Source organism: Artemia franciscana, unplaced genomic scaffold (genome assembly GCF_032884065.1).
Source record: "Artemia franciscana unplaced genomic scaffold, ASM3288406v1 Scaffold_1416, whole genome shotgun sequence".
NCBI lineage: Eukaryota > Metazoa > Arthropoda > Branchiopoda > Anostraca > Artemiidae > Artemia > Artemia franciscana.
The window spans coordinates 2,794-23,669 of record NW_027062820.1 but is presented as its reverse complement, the minus strand read 5'-3'; the positions used below and the strand labels follow the sequence as shown (position 1 = coordinate 23,669).

At 34.1% G+C, this 20,876-nt stretch overlaps 2 protein-coding genes across 2 annotated transcripts in view; both read right to left on the bottom strand.

Annotated features, from left to right (window-relative positions):
* The window catches only part of LOC136042524 (FACT complex subunit spt16-like), a 53,558-nt gene extending 39,666 nt beyond the window's left edge, over positions 1 to 13,892 (bottom strand). The window contains exons 1-5 of the mRNA XM_065727486.1: positions 13,845 to 13,892; positions 10,536 to 10,637; positions 8,099 to 8,257; positions 5,305 to 5,457; positions 3,026 to 3,172 (exon numbers count right to left, since the gene is read on the bottom strand). Of these exons, the coding sequence (XP_065583558.1) occupies positions 3,026 to 3,172; positions 5,305 to 5,457; positions 8,099 to 8,257; positions 10,536 to 10,637; positions 13,845 to 13,892 (609 nt within the window). The remainder of the gene's footprint in view (positions 1 to 3,025; positions 3,173 to 5,304; positions 5,458 to 8,098; positions 8,258 to 10,535; positions 10,638 to 13,844) is intronic.
* Positions 13,893 to 19,780: 5,888 nt separating this feature from the next.
* LOC136042523 (uncharacterized) lies at positions 19,781 to 20,656 on the bottom strand. The gene has a single exon (XM_065727485.1). The coding sequence runs from the start codon at positions 20,654 to 20,656 to the stop codon at positions 19,781 to 19,783; it is 876 nt and encodes a 291-aa protein (XP_065583557.1).
* Between the last annotated feature and the right edge of the window lie 220 nt (positions 20,657 to 20,876).

The window sequence follows — 20,876 nt, the reverse complement described above, 5'->3', positions numbered from 1 at the left end:
TGAATCGTCCGCAAGAAAGTTTAAGATGGGGAAGGGAGTGTACTTTACGAGGTAGTAAATGTCCACGGAGGTTCTGATGATGGGAGGGAATTTTTCACGGAGGATGAGCCATATTTACCGGCATTTTTTGAAAACAATTAAATAAAAAAAAACAGTTTTTTTAACTGAAAGTAAGGAGCGACATTAAAACTTAAAACGAACAGAAATTACTTCGTATATGAAAGAGGCTGCTTCCTCATCAACGCCCCGCTCTTTACACTAAAGTTTGACTCTTTCTCTCAATTCTTCTTTTTAAAACAGTAAAAAACTTTAGCGTAAAGAGCGGGGCGTTGATGAGGAAGCAGCCTCATTCATATACGAAGTAATTTCTGTTCGTTTTAAGTTTTAATGTCGCTCCTTACTTTCAGTTAAAAAAACTTGATCGAATGATTTTGATAAAAAAAGAGCGGGGGACGAAGCCTAGTTGCCCCCCGATTTTTTGGTTAATTAAAAAGGCAACTAGAACTTTTAATTTTTTACGAATCTTTTTATTGGTAAAAGATTTACGTAACTTATAAATTAGCTTACGTAAAGAACTTTTGTATTCTCATGTTTTTATTACATATATGAGGGGATTCGCCCCATCGTCAGTACCTCGCTCTTTATACTAAAGCTTAAATTTTATCCCAATTCATTAAGAATGACCCCCTGAATCACAAAAGCCGTAGAATAAGTAGTTGAAATTACTGAAAATACTTTAGCGTAAAGAGCGAGGTATTAGAAGGAGGTGAGCCCCTCATATGGGTAATAATTTCTGTTTGTTTTAAGTTTTATTGCTGTTCCTTACTTCCAGCTGAAAAAGCTTTTTCACTCTTATTTTTAATTATTTTTTTTAAATAATGCTAGTAAATCCTGCTCTCCCTTCATGGAAATTTTCTTCTCCCATTACAAATTCTCGAAGGAAAGTTCCCCCAGCATATCCCCCTCTTCTCAACCCCTCCCCCAAACCAAAAAAAAATCCTCCTGAAAACGCCTGTATACTTCCCAATAACCATTACTATATGTAAGCACAGGTCAAAGTTTGTAACTTGTTGCCCCTCCAACGGGGACTGTGGGGGAGTAAGTCGTCCCCAAAGACATAGTTATAAGGTTTTTCGACTACGCTGAATAAAATGGCTATCTCAGAATTTTGATCCGTTGACTTCGGGAAAATAATTAGCGTGGGAGGGGGCCTAGGTGCCCTCCAATTTTTTTGGTCACTTAAAAAGGGCACTAGAACTTTTCATTTCCGTTAGGATGAGCCCTCTTGCAACATTCTAGGACAACTGGGTCGATACGATCACCCCTGAAAAAAAAAAAAAAAAAAAAAAAAAAAAAAAAAAAAAAAAAAAAACAAATAAACACGCATCCGTGATCTGCCTTCTGGCAAAAAATGCAAAATTCCACATTTTTGTAGATAGGAGCTCGAAACTTCTACAGTAGGGTTCTCTGATACGCTGAATCTGATGGTGTGATTTTCGTTAAGATTCTATGACTTTTAGGGGGCGTTTCCCCCTATTTTCTAAAATAACGCAAATTTTCTCAGGCTCGTAACTTTTAATGGGTAAGACTAAACTTGATGAAACTTATATATTTAAAACCAGCATTAAAATGCGATTCTTTTGATGTAGCTATTGGTATCAAAATTCCATTTTTTAGAGTTTTGGTTACTATTGAGCCGGGTCGCTCCTTACTACAGTTCGTTACCACGAACTGTTTGATACGAGTGTTTTTTTTTTCAACTGAAAGTAGGGAGCAGCATTAAAACTCGAAACCAACAGATATTATTCCGTATACGAAGGGGTTGCTCCTATTCTCAATACCTTGCTTTTTACCCTAAAGTTTAACTGTTTGTTCCAATTTCTTAAGAACAGCTTCTGAAAACCAAGAGCCTTTCCACTAGAATAGAAAGCCCTTTTAGAAACGTTAGAAACTTTAGTGGAAAGAGTAAGGCATTCAAGAGAAGGGCAACCCCTTTAGAAAGAGAATAATTTCTGCTGATTTGAGCTTTAATGTTGCTCCTTACTTTCAGTTTTTAAATTTATCTGAAGGCTCAATGAGAGCTGGGATATTTTGGCATTGTATAACTTCATTGTAGAAGTTTAGATGCCTTTTAAACTTTTGTAATCTGTATAAAGCATTTATACAGTATTTTCTGGGAAGGGGTGTAAACGCCTACACCTAAACCTTTGTATATGCAAGCACTGTGAAAAAAGAGGATTTACTCTTGTTTACTTATCGCTAAATTTATTATTAATATTCAATTACTAAATAATTCATGTTTGCATTGCAGATACCAAGTTTTTCTATATAATAATTTTTAATTATATATATATATATATATATATATATATATATATATATATATATATATATATATATATATTATATATATTATAATATAAAAAAACGTATATATTAAGTTTTTCTGAGTTGTTAGTTTTTTTCATCGACTTTTATTCTTACTTTCTATTTTTTAACATTAAAGGGGGAAGAGCGAATATTGATGCAAAATACTTATGATTTCTTTTGCTTGCTTTTATTCACCTTACTCCGTTTTGAATATTAGAAAAAGAACTTGCAGAGCTCTTATTGTCAGACATCTTAGTAAATGAATATTGGCTAAAATTGATACTAGAAGTAATAAACCTACTACTGACTCCCTCTTTGAATCAGAGATGCTCATTCACTTTACTATGGTATTATGTGGGGGGAAGTTCAAATTTTTTTCTGATGAGGGCGAAAAACCTATGCCTTAATTCACTTCCACGAAATACCGTTTGAAGTACAGCGTCCTTGCTCAAAATGGTATACCTATCCTTTCCCTTCCCTTTTTTATGATTATCAAATCCATCTCAAGCCGTCTGAACGGGAAGTTTTTTCACTTTAATCGAAATATGCAGAACCTGATAATATCAGATTATTCCGTCTTTAGTAAATGAAGCTGTATTTCTGTGTAATTAAAAACAAAATAACTGTGTAATTAAAAACAAATAAAATGCGCTACCTTATCTGCATCAACTATGTCCATAATTTGATTTTTCAAATATTTACTAAAAACATCAACGGAAACTTGAGAAGCTTTTTTTAGCGTACTGATCTCCGACTCCTCCTTTGATGCCATCAAATAAGCCATTGATACCCCGATATCAACCTGAAAAAAATGATTTAAAATATCACAACTATATCAACACAAGTGTCATCAGATCTAGCTATCAATCTTATAGATTTTGATTTTATATAACTGTCTACCTGATCATACCAGGTTTTAGTTTATTCATTTCATGCAGGGTTTCAGCCACCCTCCAGTTTTTCTTCGTTTTTTTTTTTTTTAATAGGGGGTTTTGATTCTTAATTTTGATTTCGATAGGTTTTGACTGAGTACTAGTACAGTGAAACACGACCAACTAAATTTTTTTAGGTAGAATACAGTACTGTGATTCAGCATTGTTATTTCACAGGTTATATTTCGTCAATCCAGTTTTACGAACTTCTCTGTTCCACTCATAATTCTCAATTTTGTTTTACGACTCTGGTTTGGTAGAAGAAAACACCTTTTATATCACAGAATTTGTTTTATGTCTAGTACTAGTGCAGTCAATTAGAGGGGGATTGTGCCCTCTAGATTTTTCTTCCGCCCTTCTAGATTTGAAAAATACCTTTTGGGGGGTACTTCATTGAAAATTGTCTTTTTTTGGTACTTTCATTGAATATATTAAAAAACGCCAACTCCCCTTTAGATTATAAAAAAAATTCCCCTCCCCTTCTTAAGTTCTCGTGAATTAACGTCATTGTCTAGCATTAGTCATGTTTAATACATGTCTTGTCAGACTTGTGTTTTGTTTTATTTTCCCTAAATTTATTCTTTTATCATCATGATTAAGCAACAAACATGTGCTACTGAAAACTCTTGACATGTCAATGAATAAAAAAAATGCCCAGCTAAATGTTAACAAACTATGTCTCAATCAGGGCTGTATCCAGGATTTTTGTTTATGTAGGGTTTACTAAAAAAAATTTCTGCTTTGGAGGGCGGGGGCAACAGAATGAATGAGAAGAGGTTTACCTCCTATGGACCTAGCAAAACGGTCTCAATTAGGGGATATTCTACTTACATTTTTAATACCAAATTAAGAGCTGGAAAAGTAATTTTCGACTTTTCTTTAAACAGTGTCTTTACAACCAATATACAAGGTGGAAAATAATTAAGTGGATGGAGAGGGGGGGAGTCAAGCCAAGCAATAGCCCTCCCCCCTAATACAATCCTACTGTCAATGCAAGCAAGTCTAAACTGATAATTTCTTCTAGATTCCCATATTGCTATCTTGAACTGTTGTTATACTGACTGTTGGAAGATACTATCAAACGCCTAGCACTTCCTCGGGCCTTGCATTCATCCCTCTAAAGTTGTATGAAGTTGTAATAAGATAAAAAGGGGAAGGGAATAAGGTTCAAGATTTGTCCAAAAGACCCGAACGGAAAACTACGGAATGCATGTTAGGCGCATTAAAATTTCAATATTCAGGCCTACAACACAATGCTGCTAAAACATCGACCACATCATGCCCCAGGCAGCAAAAGATTTAGAGAGAGAGAGAGAGAGAGAGAGAGAGAGAGAGAGAGAGAGAGAGAGAGAGAGAGAGAGAGAGAGAGAGAGAAAGAGTTTTATTTTGAAAACGACTTTTACCGCGCGTGGCGTCGAATTAGCGCTTTGCGTCAGGTATTACAGTCAAATAAAACTTGTCAAATAAAAAAAAGGGGGAAAAAACAGATACAGACACACAGTATCAGACAGACACTTGTTAGATTAAAAAAACGGTGCATCAACTAAAATTCAGTCAATGTAACGAATTCACTCATTAATAATGCTTACAAATGCAGGAATGAAACTCTTCCTGTATCTCTCGTGGATCGGTGGGAGAGGTTGAAGGATGGGGACTTTCTGGGAGTTGGGTCTTTGAGGTCGGGATCTTAAAGGTTGAAAGGGCGGGGGGAATAAATCTTGGAAACGGGGGTTTGTCATGGCTTTATTGCCAAACTGGGTGCACAGAAGGGTTCTTCTATCTGATAGGGTAGTGAGCTGGAAATGCTTAAGAAGAAAGTGATATGGGAGTTTACCTTGACCGTAGTTAATTCTTAATGCTCGCTTCTGGACCGACTCTATTGAACAAGACTGGGAAGTAGTTGAGATTTGAACTGACTGAACCAAAGGTTAAAAGAATACTTATACACTGTACTAAATAAATTAGGCACACTAAATTTAAGCAAAAGAATTAAAATAATAACCTGATCGACATTGACTTTTTTCAATGCTTCCCTCCAAGCATCTGTAAATTCACCAGGAAACTTTTCTTTTGGAAAAAGACCAACTGTTTTCCCTTTTTTGCTCTTCATTATAATGGACACCAATTTTTCAAAATTTGCCTTGTCCTTGTCATTCTAGAATAAATGAAATCAGTAAAACTAAAACTTTTCTTTCTAAAGGAGCAGACTTTTCTCTTTTGCTATGAAACAAAAACTTATATAAACGTAAAACTTGTTCCATTTTTTATGGGTGGAGAAACCCTAGATGGCCCCGGGAGAAATATGGGGATGATAAACAGGAAGGGTGTGCAAAAAAAAGGATGACTGGCCCGAACTATTTAAAACCTATTTAGAACTATAATTGTACTGAATATTAAATAAAGAATACTATTTTAAATGAATTAAACATATGAATAATAATGGAAGGAGTTGCATGGCCTGGCTGAAGTGCCATGAAATGGAGATCAGCACCGCCGGTTAGGATTGTAAATACCAGTGCTGTATTTTTTACCTTTTGTTATCTTATAATGTTCTTCTCTATAAATATTTTGCAATTAAGGATTTGATTCGTTAAAAAAAAAAAAAAAAAAAAAAAAAAAAAAAAAAAAAAAAAAAAAATCCTATAATTGTCAAAAAAAGAAGTAGAAAGGAGGAAAGAGCTTTAAGGTGCATTGACCATGAATTTTACCAATACTGGGAATTAGCTAGCGGCAATTTCAGGCAATCAGAAAATTCTATGGAAAATCTGGTAACCTCAAATTAGAACAAACTCGCTATTAGTAAAATTCCATTGTGGATGGACCTTGAGGGAATTCCAAAAAGTGTTTCCTAAGTATAGTGGACATATCCACTATATTATTACTCAAATCAATAGCAACCAAGCTGGCTACTATAAGGAGCAAGCTTATGCAAAACATGGTGGGGTTGCTTCATGGAAAATGAACTAAAAATGCACAGCATTTAACGAAACTAGTTAAAGTAGCATGTTTTTTTACTATGAATCATTCTTTACTATCTTTCAAGTAAACCATTTCATGCAGACAGATCTCTACAACTGTAATCCAAACTTGAAACTCCCAGGATTGAAAGTTCTGGAAGTCATCTAAAACAGAAAGTAACCAAAATCCAATTAGTAAAATTATGATAAGTTCCAAAATTACCATTCAGATTCCTTGCTCAAAGTCCCATTTACTTACTTTTCCTTAACAAAAAAAAATTTTCTATGCTGTAAAACTGAAAAAAGGATGTACTTATAGCTAATTTAGTGTATTAAATAATTAATATATGCATAAATATTGGCTGAAAAGAAACCTAATTTAATTTTAATGGTTAATTTACCTCAATTAATGACAACGAAAGGAGAATAACTTCTGCAGAGGCTTCCTGTATTTTAGATTTATGAAAAAAACATACCAACACTAAATACGCCAATTCTCCAAAGAAAAAATATAGTTTGACCAAAATGACTTAAGCATAATTTTCTTTTTGTTACTTCAAAACAACCCAAAAAATTTAGAAATCTAACCAAGAAATTCAAAAAAATAAACAGATACTTATATAATTATACTTAATATAATATATTGTATATTAGATTAACATATGCATTAAAATTAATGTAACAAACATTCAAATTTAAGGCGGATTTGTACTGTAAAGAAGTGATAGAGAAGAGAATTCCTGAAAAAAAAGGATCTTTTTTCTGAAAAAAAAGGAGCTAAGAAGATTAAAAACACCATTCTTCTATGGAACCTAACAAAAGACTTAGCAATAATAAGAACATTATACAAATAAAATATTATTAAGAATATTTTTACTTGACAACTTAACACCATGTAATATTCTACTAGAATATAAAAGTATGACCAGTATTCGTGGAACCTGAACTATAATCTATGTTTCCAGGTAAGTGTTCAATGTCTTGCAAGCAAACTTCAAAAGATGAAAACATGCTCTTTACTCTTGGTAATTTCTGTTCACTTTAGGTTTGAATCTTTTTTTCCTTCAGCACAAGAAAAAATAAAAAATTATTATATAATTTTATTTATACTATCAAAAATACTTTCAAGCATCTAATTTAGGAAAAAGGGAGCAAAAGTAATAAAAAACAAAAAAATATAAATAAAATATAAAATAATATAAATATAAAAAATATAAAATAAAATATAAAAAAAATAAAATATAATTATTATATAATTTTATTTATACTATCAAAAATACTTTCAAGCATCTAATTTAGGAAAAAAGGAGCAAAAGTAATATAAAACAAAAAAATATAATCCAAAATAGCCATCTATAAAAGCTCGTACCAAATAGGGAATTACAGGATAATATGGGAAAAGAAAGTGAACGCTAAATTTTTCCAGAATTTGTCTTTTTAATAAAATGTTTGAGCCTAAAAATTGCTTTTTGCAATAAATAATTCATTGGTGAATCTCTACATTAAACACAGATGCTCAGGTGTAATACTTTCTAAAAAATAAAGTTGGAAATCATGCAATAAGGACAAACAAACTCAATAATAAGATTTTTATTCAAATCTAGCCCCTTTTTGGAGGTTTTAAATCCCATCTATAAAAAAATGAAGAGGTTAGTATGCAGCAAAATGTTACTTTTCCTCAATCAGAAAGTATCTGGATTTTTTTTTCCATTTTTATAATTTTCCAATGACTACATTTAAATCTCATTTACTATTGGCTGTTCAATTAAGTCATAGTTTAAAGCAGCATCCTCAATGCATATTGCATTGCATGGAAAATAATCAAATAAAACCAAATACCTTATCTCGCCCATATAATTTTATCTGTGGGACAGAATCATCCTTGATAGATTCCAATGGCTTTAGGAAATCAATTTTCTTCTTACTAGCCAAAAAACTGACACTATTTTCGCCAAAAATAATCAAAGTGTCTGTTAGCTCATATCCAAGCAGCCATGTCTACAATAAAGAGAGAAAAAATTACTATCCTGAGCTCAGGGTTGTGAATCTTTGTTGTTGTGTATTAATATCAACCAAATCTATTATGCAAGTCCTGTGTCAATAAATGTGTAATTAGTAAATTAGAAAACCTGTAAATCTGTAAATTAGCAAACCCACCAGACGCAATAAGCAGAGCTATTACTAAATTAGGATGTGTAAATGATAAAATTCACTAATGTATGTTAATGTAAATTGATGTAAACAATTTACTTTGGCTCACATATTTAGTAAGTAAAATACTGATTTGGCACAAGGCTCGAAAAAAACTTTAAAAGAAAGACACTGTGGAAGAATATAAGCAGGTCAGTAAAGTAAATCTAAAACAAGTTTACAATGTAAGCATTTTTAAACAATTCAGAACAGGATTTTTTTTTAAATAAGATATGGAAAGTCAAGTTGCTATCCTTTTTCCTCCCCAATAAGACATGGTTAAATTTGAAAAAGCTACATTTTGATAGCTCTAGAAGGGAAAAGAAAGAAGAAAGAGCCTAATCCAGGGCCATGGTTCTGTTCAACTCCAGACAAATTGCCAGAAAATATGGCTTATTGAAAAAGCAAGTTTTTTTAGCCATGTTAAAGTGCTCAAACAATACATTTGAGTATGCTTTTGATTGTATTTTGTATCAGAGACGAAAAAGCGTCAATTTCTGTGCACAGAATGCAAACCATTGTCAAATAGTATACCTGATTTGTATAGTAAACCTATGCATAATTACCGAAAAATCAGAATTAAATTTGTTGTGGCTCCTGGTCCAAAATAGCAAGACTGTTGTGTTCTATTTTTCGAATAACTGTGTAAATAGCAGACCACATTTGTAACCCTGACACAGACCCATGTTCAAAAAGTACATGTAGAAGTATCTGAAAAAAAGGGTGCCCAGTCCTAAGGTTTATATCTCCTCAAAAGCTTCTATCATCTTCTGCTCTGACCAGTCTTTTGCAATCATTCTACTCCATGCGCATATAGTCCAAGGCACAGGAGCAGCTGACACACCCAATCCTACCAGCCATAGAAAGGGATAGGCAGTTGTGGAACAATATGCTTATGTCTATCATGAAAAACCAACCACCAGCTCAATTAAAGCTTCTATAAACAGTGAAACTTGCCAATAGGGACTGTGACAGGATCCAGTGCAAATGCTGGAAAATGACCTAGGATACACTATTGCAAGTCAAAATTACAATGACATGGCATTAGGGGAAGAGGGTATTTGGAACTTAAGATCTTAAACAATACTTTCTGGTGTTTCAACTGGAAAAAATGACTGGTATTACTGATGAAAACTGGAACAAAATGCATACCCAAACATAATAGTTTTTTTTGGGGGGGGGGGGGAAACAAAACCATGCTAAAAAATACATCATTTTGAAGATAGATCAAATTCTCTTGTAATTAAACATTATCAAGAGTGGGCATCTCATCTTCTACATGTAACAGCTGCATGAGCATACATTTGCTCTTTATTTTGAACAACCAGCCTCCTTAAAAATATTAAGTAAAAAATCATAATCTTTCAAAAACAAACTACTTTTGCTGGGGGAGAGGGGGTGTTGCAATCTGAACTTTGGTATGTTACTCAGCCGTTTTTTCCATTTTAAATCACACTAAAATTTCTGGATTACAAATTTTTTTATGTCAAACCTTTGAGTTGATTCCCTTTTGAAAAAACATGCAATCCAAAACATGTACATCTTCCTAGTCAAGCTCCTGCACTGTAAGTCCCAAACTTATATATAGAGGTATGGATCACCACTGCTTTAATAACTTGGACCAATCTAATACACACCTTGTTCTATCTAAAATATAGAGCTTGAATCTTTTCCTAATAGCTTATTATTTTAGTTTCTGTATATCTCTTTTTAACAGTCTTGAAACATTAATACTTTCCTAAAGTACTCTTATTATTTGTCCTTCAATGATTTTCTTGCCTTCAATGAAAGTAACTTGTAATTTGTGGTGGGGCACACACAATTGGATCAAGGCCCAGACCTCAAAGGCCCATTACCTCCATTAAGCTTGTAGAGTCACACTACTGACCCCTACTCTAAGCCAGGGCTGGAGGTTGGCAACACCAGAAATAGAACCCATATTCTAAGACATAGGATTGTAAGTCCAGTATACCATTCACTTTGCTATGGTGTCTTTTCAATGGAAGTAGAGCTTAAGGCAAAAATACCTGCTTCATTCATTTCTTTATGTAATAACTAAATTGCAGCATGGTGAGAAGTGTATTACCTGAAGAGCAGTTGATTTGCTATATATGACATCATCATCAACACCAACAGCTACAACAATTGCATCTACTTTGCCAAGAGGTTCAAGGGGGCCTTCTCCAGACTGAAACAAACAGAGCATTTAGAATCAGATCAATTAACAGTTATGTCTATCTCTTGAGCTTCAGATGCATGTTGACCTCAAAAATTTATAAACAATATACACACTATGTTCTTGGCTTTTAAACAACAGTGTAATGTATGTGTTTAATTGGAAGAAATTCTGCAGTTATAGAATCTATTTTAGTCTTATGATCTACTGCAGTTTTTATTATACATACAATTTTATAGGGATAATTTGTTTTTACCCATCCAATTCCTTAGCTATATCAACCAAAAGTCTAAAGGGCAATGATCAGGTTATTATCCTTGTATTTTACTATCCCCTATGATAGCATTTGCAAAAGCAATAAAAAAGGCTCCCATGTTAAATTATAATGGATACAATTAGCTCATGATCTTAATTTCTAGCATGTCTTTTGCTAAATTGGCTTGAGATGTAAAAAATGAGTTTAAATTTCGAGTGTGGCAAATTAGAAAAACAAATTAGCTTCTAATTTGAGAAATTTAGGCAATTAAGACAGTAAACTGTACAAATGTGGCAATTATGGAGGAGAAATGCCCTAAGGACCTCTTCCCCCTTCATATAAAACTTATCAAGACCTTTAATATGAGGGTTTTAGAACACTTCTTCAAAAAGTGCAAATGCTTATCCTTACAATTTGCCTCATTACAGAAGAAAGAACCAAATTAAAACTTATAAGCATCACCATGTACATTTTTAGAATAACTCCCTTATCACACTTCTTGAATGTATGCAGTATAAGTAGGGATTGTCTACAAACTCATCTCTATTTTCTCAATAAGCAAAAGAAAATCCATTGTTCCTAGTCAGTGGTCGTTTACCCAATATAAAGCAGTTTATTTATCTATTGGGACAGAGGTGGATCCAGGGGATGTTTTTTGGATTAGCCATCCTTCTACACTTGTATAATGGAACATAAGGTGCTCTTAGGTAAGAAGACAGGCCAAAAAAATCAATTGAGGAGCTCAAGTTCTACTAATTCCCATCCCAAATATCTACTCAGTAGAATTCTAATTTAGGGAGTTTTTGCTATCTTGGAAAGTATTTGAACTGGGTAAATTACAATTTCAGGAATGAACTCAGTGCCTTAAATATACATTGGGAGGATGTTTTCAAGCTTGTATCTCTAGATTGCCCTTGTCTTGTTTCTAAAGCTTAGGAGATTACATTCATGACAGGTCTATTCTTACCTGAAGTTTGACCAAAACTATTTTACCTTATTTTGAGATTTCAGTCTCTTTTCATTGGCTTTTACTGTCTCAGTAGAATTTTAAGCCATGTCAAGTATATTCCCATAAATTTCAAGCATAGATTTACAAATGTTTTGCATGCTACAAACCAGGACTGAACAAAGGTATGAAGCTCAGAATGCTTTCCTCATTTGAGCAGTTTATCTATTTCTCAAGGATTAAATTTTACAGCACAAATATTGTTAGAGGTCAGTGCCCTTTGGAGGGGAGAAGGGGCAAGGATGAACTTTCAAAATACCTTTCAGAGCCATTCAGGTTCTGAATTTTTTCCTGAAGTTTTATTTGCCTAACTCAACTGCTTTCTCAAGGTAGACAGAAGCCCCTCATCTAGAATTTTACATGTTATTCTGTATCAGCCCTAATGGCAGGAGAGAAAATATTGAAGCAATACACCTTTAACAATGAGATAAGAATTAAAGATCTGAATGTTTTGAAGTTGTTGGTAGAATAAAACATCTTCATGAAATTCAAGTACATTGATACTATTAAATGCCTTATTTTAGCTCCTTTTCATCATAATAGTCATAGTCATACAGGAGACATTCCACCTATTCTCCCTGAAAATATATTTGTTTGTTGTTGTTTCTATTCTTTGATCTTTTGTAAAACTAGCTATGCTGTATAGGTTTAAATATGTTCACTTTAACCCAAATAATTGTACTGAATATTAAATAAAGAATACTATTTTAAATGAGTTAAACATATGAATAATAATGGAAGGAAATACAATAATCTGATTAATATGAATATATTGGATATTTTAAAGTAAGAGTTTTAATGTTTTAGCATTTTCTTTTAGTTTAATAACCTATATATTCTACAGCTCATATATGGACCCATCAGGGGGGGGGGTGTCACAAATGCAACTGTAACCATAAAGACCATAAAATTGGTAATATCAAAATATATCTTATTCTGTTTTAGCCTGTCTTTTTTTGGAGTGTCACTACTCCAACCTATTCCTTTACTTAAAGCAATCCACCAGAAATGCCAAGATTAGTGGAAGGACAAAATTGGTTTTGCATCATGATATTGTACCTGTAAACACATCATTGCTTGTATACAAATTTTAAGCCAAAAACAACATAGGCTACTAATAATACTGTAGCTGCAGTATTCCCTTGATCTGGCCTTTTGACTGTTTCTTGTTCCCAAAACTGAAGGAACACATGAAAAGACAATGCTAGCTTCAGCTACAATTAAAACGATAAAGACAATAGGCCTAACAAAGATAGAAAAATGTCAGAATAATTGTATAGTAGGCTCTATGATGGGACTGCTTTCAAGGGGGCAAAATAGGTAGTTTTACCAAAAAGGTAAAATCCTAGTTTAGCTACTTTTTGCTATCTTGGAAAGCAGTTAGGTTAGGAAAATGAAACTTTTAGTAATGAATCCAGTGACAAAAATATACTCTAGGAAGGTATTGCCAAGCTTCTATGTTAATCCTCTTCTAATTTGTAAGTCTTGGAAATTTGCCTACTTGACAAGTCTATACCAATTGAAATTTTGACAAAACAACATTTTACCTAAATTTTTAGTTACTAGTTGCTTTTTCTCTGCCTTTTGTTCTGAAAATGCAATTCCTGTTTGAGTAGAATTTTGAGCCATATCAATGTTTTTTTTTCAAAATTTAGGAAATGTATTTGCATATCTTTAAAACCTTATAAAATGGAATTGAGCAAAGCTATGAAGCTGAAAACAATTTTGTTGTACTTCAATTAAGCAGAAGATCTATTCGAAGAACGAAGTTGGGCTAGAGAATTGAAACTTTCAGGGATGTGTCTACAGGCTAAAGTATATCCCGGGAAGTTATTTTGAGATCCCTAACTATACCCCTTCCCCCTCCTCTATATAACGCAGTTTTTTGTGCATTACAGCTTATATTTTGGTCAAATTTGATCCTATATTACTATTAAAAGTGTAAATCCTTGCTTACCTTAGAAAAATTCAACTTTTCACTGTTTTTTAAGCTACTATATTCCATAATTACTCATAATTACTTCACCTGCATTGAAAACAATTATCACCTTTTATGGTATTATTAAGACTGGAATGAAGGTATTTAAACCCATCCACTGTTTGAAACTCTTATCTTTAAAGGGCTTTTGACAGGAGTAATGCAGATAAGATTTTGAACTTTTAAGGGGCTTCTCACTCAAAATTATGATTCGTTTCTACAATTGGGTAAGGTTATTATGTTATATTAATTTGAAAAAATTAGAAAGATGTCTTTGTAACTTACAAATGGGTGATCAGATCTTAATGAAGTTTGATATTTAGAAGGATATTGTGTCCCAAAGCTCTTATTTTAAATCCCGACCGGATCTGGTGACATTGGGGGGAAGTTTGGGATGGGGGAACCTAAAATCATGGAAAACGCTTAGATTGGAGGGGTCGGGATGAAACTTAGCGGGACAAATAAGCAGAAGTCTTACCGATCTCTCTCTCTCTCTCTCTCTCTCTCTCTCTAAGTTGAAGAAACTTTTCATACTTATTTTTTCATTGTTCTTTAAAAAAATTCTAAGAAATCCTGCACCCCCTTCATGGAAATCTTTTTCCCCGCGACAAATTCCTCCATGGAAAACTCCCCCCGCATAACCCCATCCCCTCAACCCCTCCCCCAGCCAAGAACATCCCCCTGAAAGTGTCTATACATTTCCCAATAACCATTACTATATGTAAACACTGATCAAGGTTTTTAACTTGCAGCCACTCCCACGGGGATTGTCGGGGAGTAAGTCGTCCCCAAAGACATAGTTATTAGATTGTTCGACTATGCTGAATAAAATGGCTATCTCAGAATTTTGATCCGGATTTGAACTGGGAGAAAAATGAGCGAGGGAGGGGTCCAATTTTTTGATCACTTAAAAAGGGCACTAAAACTTTCAATTTCCGTTAGGATGAGCCCTCTCACGACATTCTAGGAGCACTGGGTCGATACGATCACCCTTGGGGAAAAACAAACAAACAAAAAAAAAACAACAAATAAACACGCATCAGTGATCTGTCTTGTGGCAAAAAATACAAAATTCTACATTTTTGTTGATAGGAGCTTAAAACTTCTACTGTAAGGTCCTTTGATACGCTGAATCTGAAGGTGTGATTTTCATTAAGATTCTATGACTTTTAAGGGATGTTTCCCCCTATTATCTAAAATAAGGCAAATTTTCTCAGGCTCGTAAGTTATGATGGTTAAGTCTAAACTTAATGAAACTTATATATTTGAAATCATCATTAAAATGCAATTCTTTTGATGTAACTATTATTATAAAATTATATTTATTAGAGTTTTGGTTACTATTGAGCCGGGTCGCTCCTTACTACTGTTCGTTATCACGAACTGTTTGATTCGGTCTGTTTTTTTTTTTTCAGTTATTTATATTTAACATTTTAAATGGTACAGAACGAATAGAATTCACAAACTTTTGCATAGTAGATTTATTTAGATTAACGGCCACCTTCTGACCAAAGTAAGCTTTTGATATATAAATTGTCTTCATTATCCTTACATGTTCTATCTTTGTATGTTTTGTATTTTGGCCAACTTGATTAGGACCTTAAAAATTATAGCGAAGTGAAGTTTTGATGAGCTAAGTATTAATTACATAAAAAAAAACTAGTTTTTTTAACTGAAAGTAAGGAGCGACATTAAAACTTAAAACGAACAGAAATTACTCCGTATATGAAATGGATTGTCCCCTCTGCAATCCCTCGCTCTTTACGCTAAAGCTTTTAATTGTTTTAAAAAGCAGAATTGTGGCAAAGAGTCAAACTTTAGCGTAAAGAGCGAGGGATTGCGGAGGGGGATAATCCATTTCATATACGGAGTAATTTCTGTTCGTTTTAAGTTTTAATGTCGCTCCTTACTTTCAGTTAAAAAAAATTTTTTATTTAATTTCTGAAAGTTTTTGAATCAATGCATGTTTTGATTTTAGCTCTCAGTGAATGAATAATTAAAACAAAATTTGTATATTTATTTCTTTGGCTAAATGGCTTTCTCATAACTTTGATCCAATGATTTTGAGAAAAAACGAACGGGGGAGCAGGCCTAGTTGCAATTCAATGTTTTGGTTACTTAAAAATGCAACTAGCACTTTTAATTTCTTACGAATGTTTTCAGTAATTAGTAAATGATATTAGTAATAATATGCGTATCGTAAAGAGCGAGGTATTAGGAGGAGGTGAACCCCTCTTATGCGCAATAATTTCTGTTCGTTTTAAGTTTTAATGCTGCTCCTTTCTTTTAGTTGAAGATACTTTTTCAGATTTATTTTTTCATTGTTTTTTTTTTTTTTAATAATGCTAAAATCCATCCTCCGTTCATAGAAAAAAATCAACAAATGACAAATTCTTCCATGGAAAGATCCTCCAACATATCTCCCTCTTCTCAACCCCCCCCCCCCAACCAAAAAATCCCCCTGAAAACGTCTGTACACTTTCCAATAACCATTGTTATATGTAAGCACTGGTCAAATTCCTCCATGGAAAGTTCTCCCCGTATAGCTTTGATATTTAGAAGGATCTTGTGCTTCAGAGCTCTTATTTTAAATCCCAACCAGATCCAGTGACATTGAGGGGAGTTCGATGGGGAAACCAGAAATCTTGGAAGACGTGAAAATTGAGGTATCTTTATCTTCGAAATGAGTGGTCGGAGGCAGTGATTAAGTGAACTGATGGAACTCGAAAATCCCATGTTAAATTGAAAATTTATATTTAAAAAGTACTCAAGTATTCATTGGCGGAAGATGCCGCTTTTAATATCAGGCCATAGCTTCTTGAAGATGCTACAAAATGTTTGAAAGGATTTTGCTCTATTTCCTCTAATTGCTTAGAAATCTTAGAAAATGTCTTGGTCTTTTTCACAAGTGTACTCGATAAAGGATATTGCTTTTAGAACAAAATCGGTACTATCATGAGCAGAAGACAATAACCTGTAAGATGATTGGAACCATTTTTCGATTTATTTTCCTGTTTTCTAACAGTCCCCTAGAATATTTTCAGCTACCTGAAATTTTTACAAGTCGGTTGCCAGAAAGAATCTTTTCAGATCGCCGATAATACCCCCCAGAGACCAAAATGACAAGCTGGTATAATCAGCTGCTTGTTAATAGAGTGTGAAATTTTCATAAATTATTTCAATGCAATGAAGAAACCTAGAAATGAGAAATAGTCAGGAGCCTTCAGTAAAGTTGTGCACACAAAGCCGAAATCATGGGGGAAATTAAATCAAAGCGAGGTATACATCTTAAAAGTGTTACCACACATAGACAGCGCCTTTGTAAAAAGTATTTGGAGCTTGGTAGATGTAAATATCCAAAATACTAGAACTAGACAAGTCAAGAGATTTAGGTCAAGCAACAAACCTTGAGGCGGAGCAGAACCCCGTAGCTTCCTCCCCGTTGCCCTACCGGGTCGTGACTGGTGGTAGAAACTTGGATTACGACGAATTGAAGGATTCCCGGCTAGAGACTTAAGTTTGGAAGCACAGGTGAGGAGGAAACAACCCGTAAAAATCATAGAACCTTAATGAAATTTACACCACCAGATTCAGCGTATCAGAGAATCCTACTGTAGTTTCAAGCTCCTATCTACAATTAAACAAAAAAAGTTTTTTTAAGTGAAAGTAAGGAGCGACATTAAAACTTAGAACGATCAGAAATTACTCCGTATGTGAAAGGGGCTTTTTCTCCTCAACGCCCCGCTCTTTACGCTAAGGTTTTTTACTGTTTTAAAATGTAGAGTTAAGAGAAAGAGTCAAACTTCAGCGTAAAGAGTGGGGCGTTGAGGAAGAAAAGCCCCTTTCATATACGGAGTAATTTCTGTTCGTTTTAATGTCGCTCCTTACTTTCATTTTTAAAAAAAATCGTTTTTTTGTTGAATTTCTGGACGTCTTTGAATTAATGCATGGTTTGATCTTGGCTCTCCACACATAAATAATTAAAACGAAATTTGCATATTAATTTTTTGGGGCTAAATGGCTTTTTCACAGTTTTAATCGGAAGATTTTGAGAAAAAAGGAGCGAGGGAGGACACCTAGTTGCCCTCCTATTTTTTGATTACTTAAAAAGGCAACTATAACTTTTGACTTTTTACGAACGTTTTCATAAGTAAAAAATAAACGGAACTTACGAATTAAATTACGTAGCGAACTTCAATATTCGTATGTTTTTATTGCGTATATGAGGGGGCTCACCCATCGTCGATACCTCGCTCTTGATATTAAAGCTTAAATTTTTCCCAATTCCTTAAGAATGACCCCTGAATCACAAAGGCCGTAGAATAAATAGTTGAAATTACTAAAAATGCTTTAGCGTAAAGAGCGAAGTATTACGAGGAGGTAGACCCCTCAGATGCGTAATAATTTCTGTTCGTTTTAAGTTTTAATGCTGCTTCTTACTTTCAGTAGAAAAAAAAACTATTCATGTCTATTTTTTCATTGTTTTTTTTTTAAACAACGCTAGAAAATCCTGCGCCCCCTCCATTGAAAGTCTCTTCCCCCATGAGAAGTTCGTCCATGGAAAAATCCTCCCCGGTAACCCTCCCCTCAAATATCCCCCCAAACCAAAAAAATCCCCCTGAAAACGTCTGTACACTTCTTAGTAACCATTACTATATGTACACACAGGTCAAAGATTGTAACTTGCAGCCCCTCCCACGGGGACTGCGGGGGAATAAGTCGTCCTCAAAGACATAGTTATTGGGTTTTTCGACTGTGGTGAATAAAATGGCTATCTCAGAATTTTGATCCGGTGAATTTGGGGGAAAATGACCGTGGGAGGGGGCCTAGGTGCCCTCCAATTTTTTGGTCACTTAAACAGGGTATTAGAAATTATCATTTCCGTTAGAATGAGCCCTTTCGCGACATTATGGGACCACTGAGTCGATACGATCACCCCTGGGAAAAAAAAAACAAATAAACACGCATCCGTGATTTGTCTTCTGGCAAAAAATGCGAAATTCCACGTTTTTATAGATTGGGGCTTGAAACTTCCACAACAAGGTTCTCTGATACGCTGAATCTGATGTGTGATTTTTGTTAAGATGTTTCCCCAGTTTTTCTAAAATGAGGCAAGTTTTTTCAGGCTCGTAACTTTTGATGGGTAAGACTAATCTTGATGAAACTTATATATTTAAAATCAGCATTAAAATGCCATTCTTTTGATATAACTATTGGTATCAAAATTCCATTTTTTTAGAGTTTTGGTCACTATTGAGCCTGGTCGCTCCTTACTACAGCTCGTTACCACGAACTGTTTAAAAATGTGGAATTTTGTGTTTTTTGTCAGAAGGCAGATCACGGATGCGTGTTTATTTGTGTTTTTTTTTCAGGGGTGATCGTATCGACCCAGTGGTCCTAGATGCGGGGCAAGTTTAAACTGCTAGAAAGAATAAATCATTATTCAAAGTTTCATTTATTCAAAAGTTTATTTATCCAAACAACACTTGCAATATAAATAGTTGATTCATCGAAATATAATCCTTGACGAGCCTCCCTTCTTGATTTTTCATTTCATCAAAATATCCTTCTCTTTTATTTCTGCTATCAACTTGAATCAACTTCTTTCAATGGTAAATCAATTAACTGTTTAAAACCTCAAACATGTCACTCCTCTGTTACTCACATAAACTTCCTCAAATTTATCATCCAAATATGCGGGGCAAGTTTAAACTGCTGGGAAGAATAAATCATTATTCAAAGATTCATTTATTCAAAAAAAATGTATTGTTTCCACTTTTTATTGAAATTATACCCGTTTTCTCTCTCTAGTATTTATAAGACTATACTATATTTCAATGTTTGGACTCCAATTATATTTTAGCCTGATGAAGGGTTATAAAGCTCCGATATGAAATTCATGAAATAATGCATTCTCAATCTGACGGAATATTTTTTTTGAAATAATACTCTGCAAGATATCCTTCCATATGTTCTTCTCTTCTACCATAAGTGGGGATGTTATCTCTCACTTCCCTCCATGTCCGTTCTATATTTTGGGTATGGGCTCCTGTTGTAGGGTCAACAAAATTTAGGCTGTGATTGACACGCAAATGCTGAAAGCCATGGTGGGCTAGGCAGTCATAGGCCCTCCAACAGTCACTGATTATTGTTGTACCTGGCAGGATTCTGTCACGTATTATTCCCAACAGCGTAGCACTACTTCTATCTGGCACAGCAACCATGAATGAATTTCCAGTAAATCGCTCTATACCACCAAATACCCAAACACCATCGACAATTCGACCACGATTGTACTTACGCTTGCCAAATTTTGCTTCATCTATCTCAACAATTATTCCTTCTCCCCCCAAACGAACAGTACTGGAGTGACAAGCGTAAATACAAACCTCTCTACAGAACATACTCCAATCCACAATCGTTTGTTTAGAAATACCAACATTATTGAATATCAATTCCTCCCTTGAAGCATTAGTCTGAAGCCACATCATCAAAAACCGAAAATTCTGTTGTAGAGTGAGTTGTGAGCGTTCCAGCCACGTTTTATGATAGATAGATTTTCTAAAATTACACTTTGTTCTTTCAAACTCACGGCCATCACGAATGGATATACGCCAGGTTTTCTGGCAACGGAAATAAGTTCCAGATTTAACGCAAGTCCGGCCACAAATTGGGCAATCTTTGCTCCTCAATAACATGCCATGGTTATAATACAGTTCTAAAATTGCATCATCTGTGGCAAATTGGAGTATTCCATTAAATAAATCGATTTCGCAATTATTACAGCTCATTTTCAAACAAAGTTGTTTATAGACTGAAAAAATGTATTGCTCTTTCATACAAGATTTGATGTTTATCTGATAAATGTAAAAAAAAACCGCTTTTCATTGAAAAAAAAAATACCCAATTCGTGGAAATTAGGGAAGTAGCAAAATGTATTTCCCTACGTCCCATGAGCTTTAAGAGTCAGATAATTTCTGCCCACCATGGCTTTCAGCATTTGCGTGTCAA

Bases quoted from the DNA above. Each gene is read 5' to 3' on its own strand.
- LOC136042523 (XM_065727485.1), bottom strand. From the start codon at position 20,656: ATGAGCTGTAATAATTGCGAAATCGATTTATTTAATGGAATACTCCAA.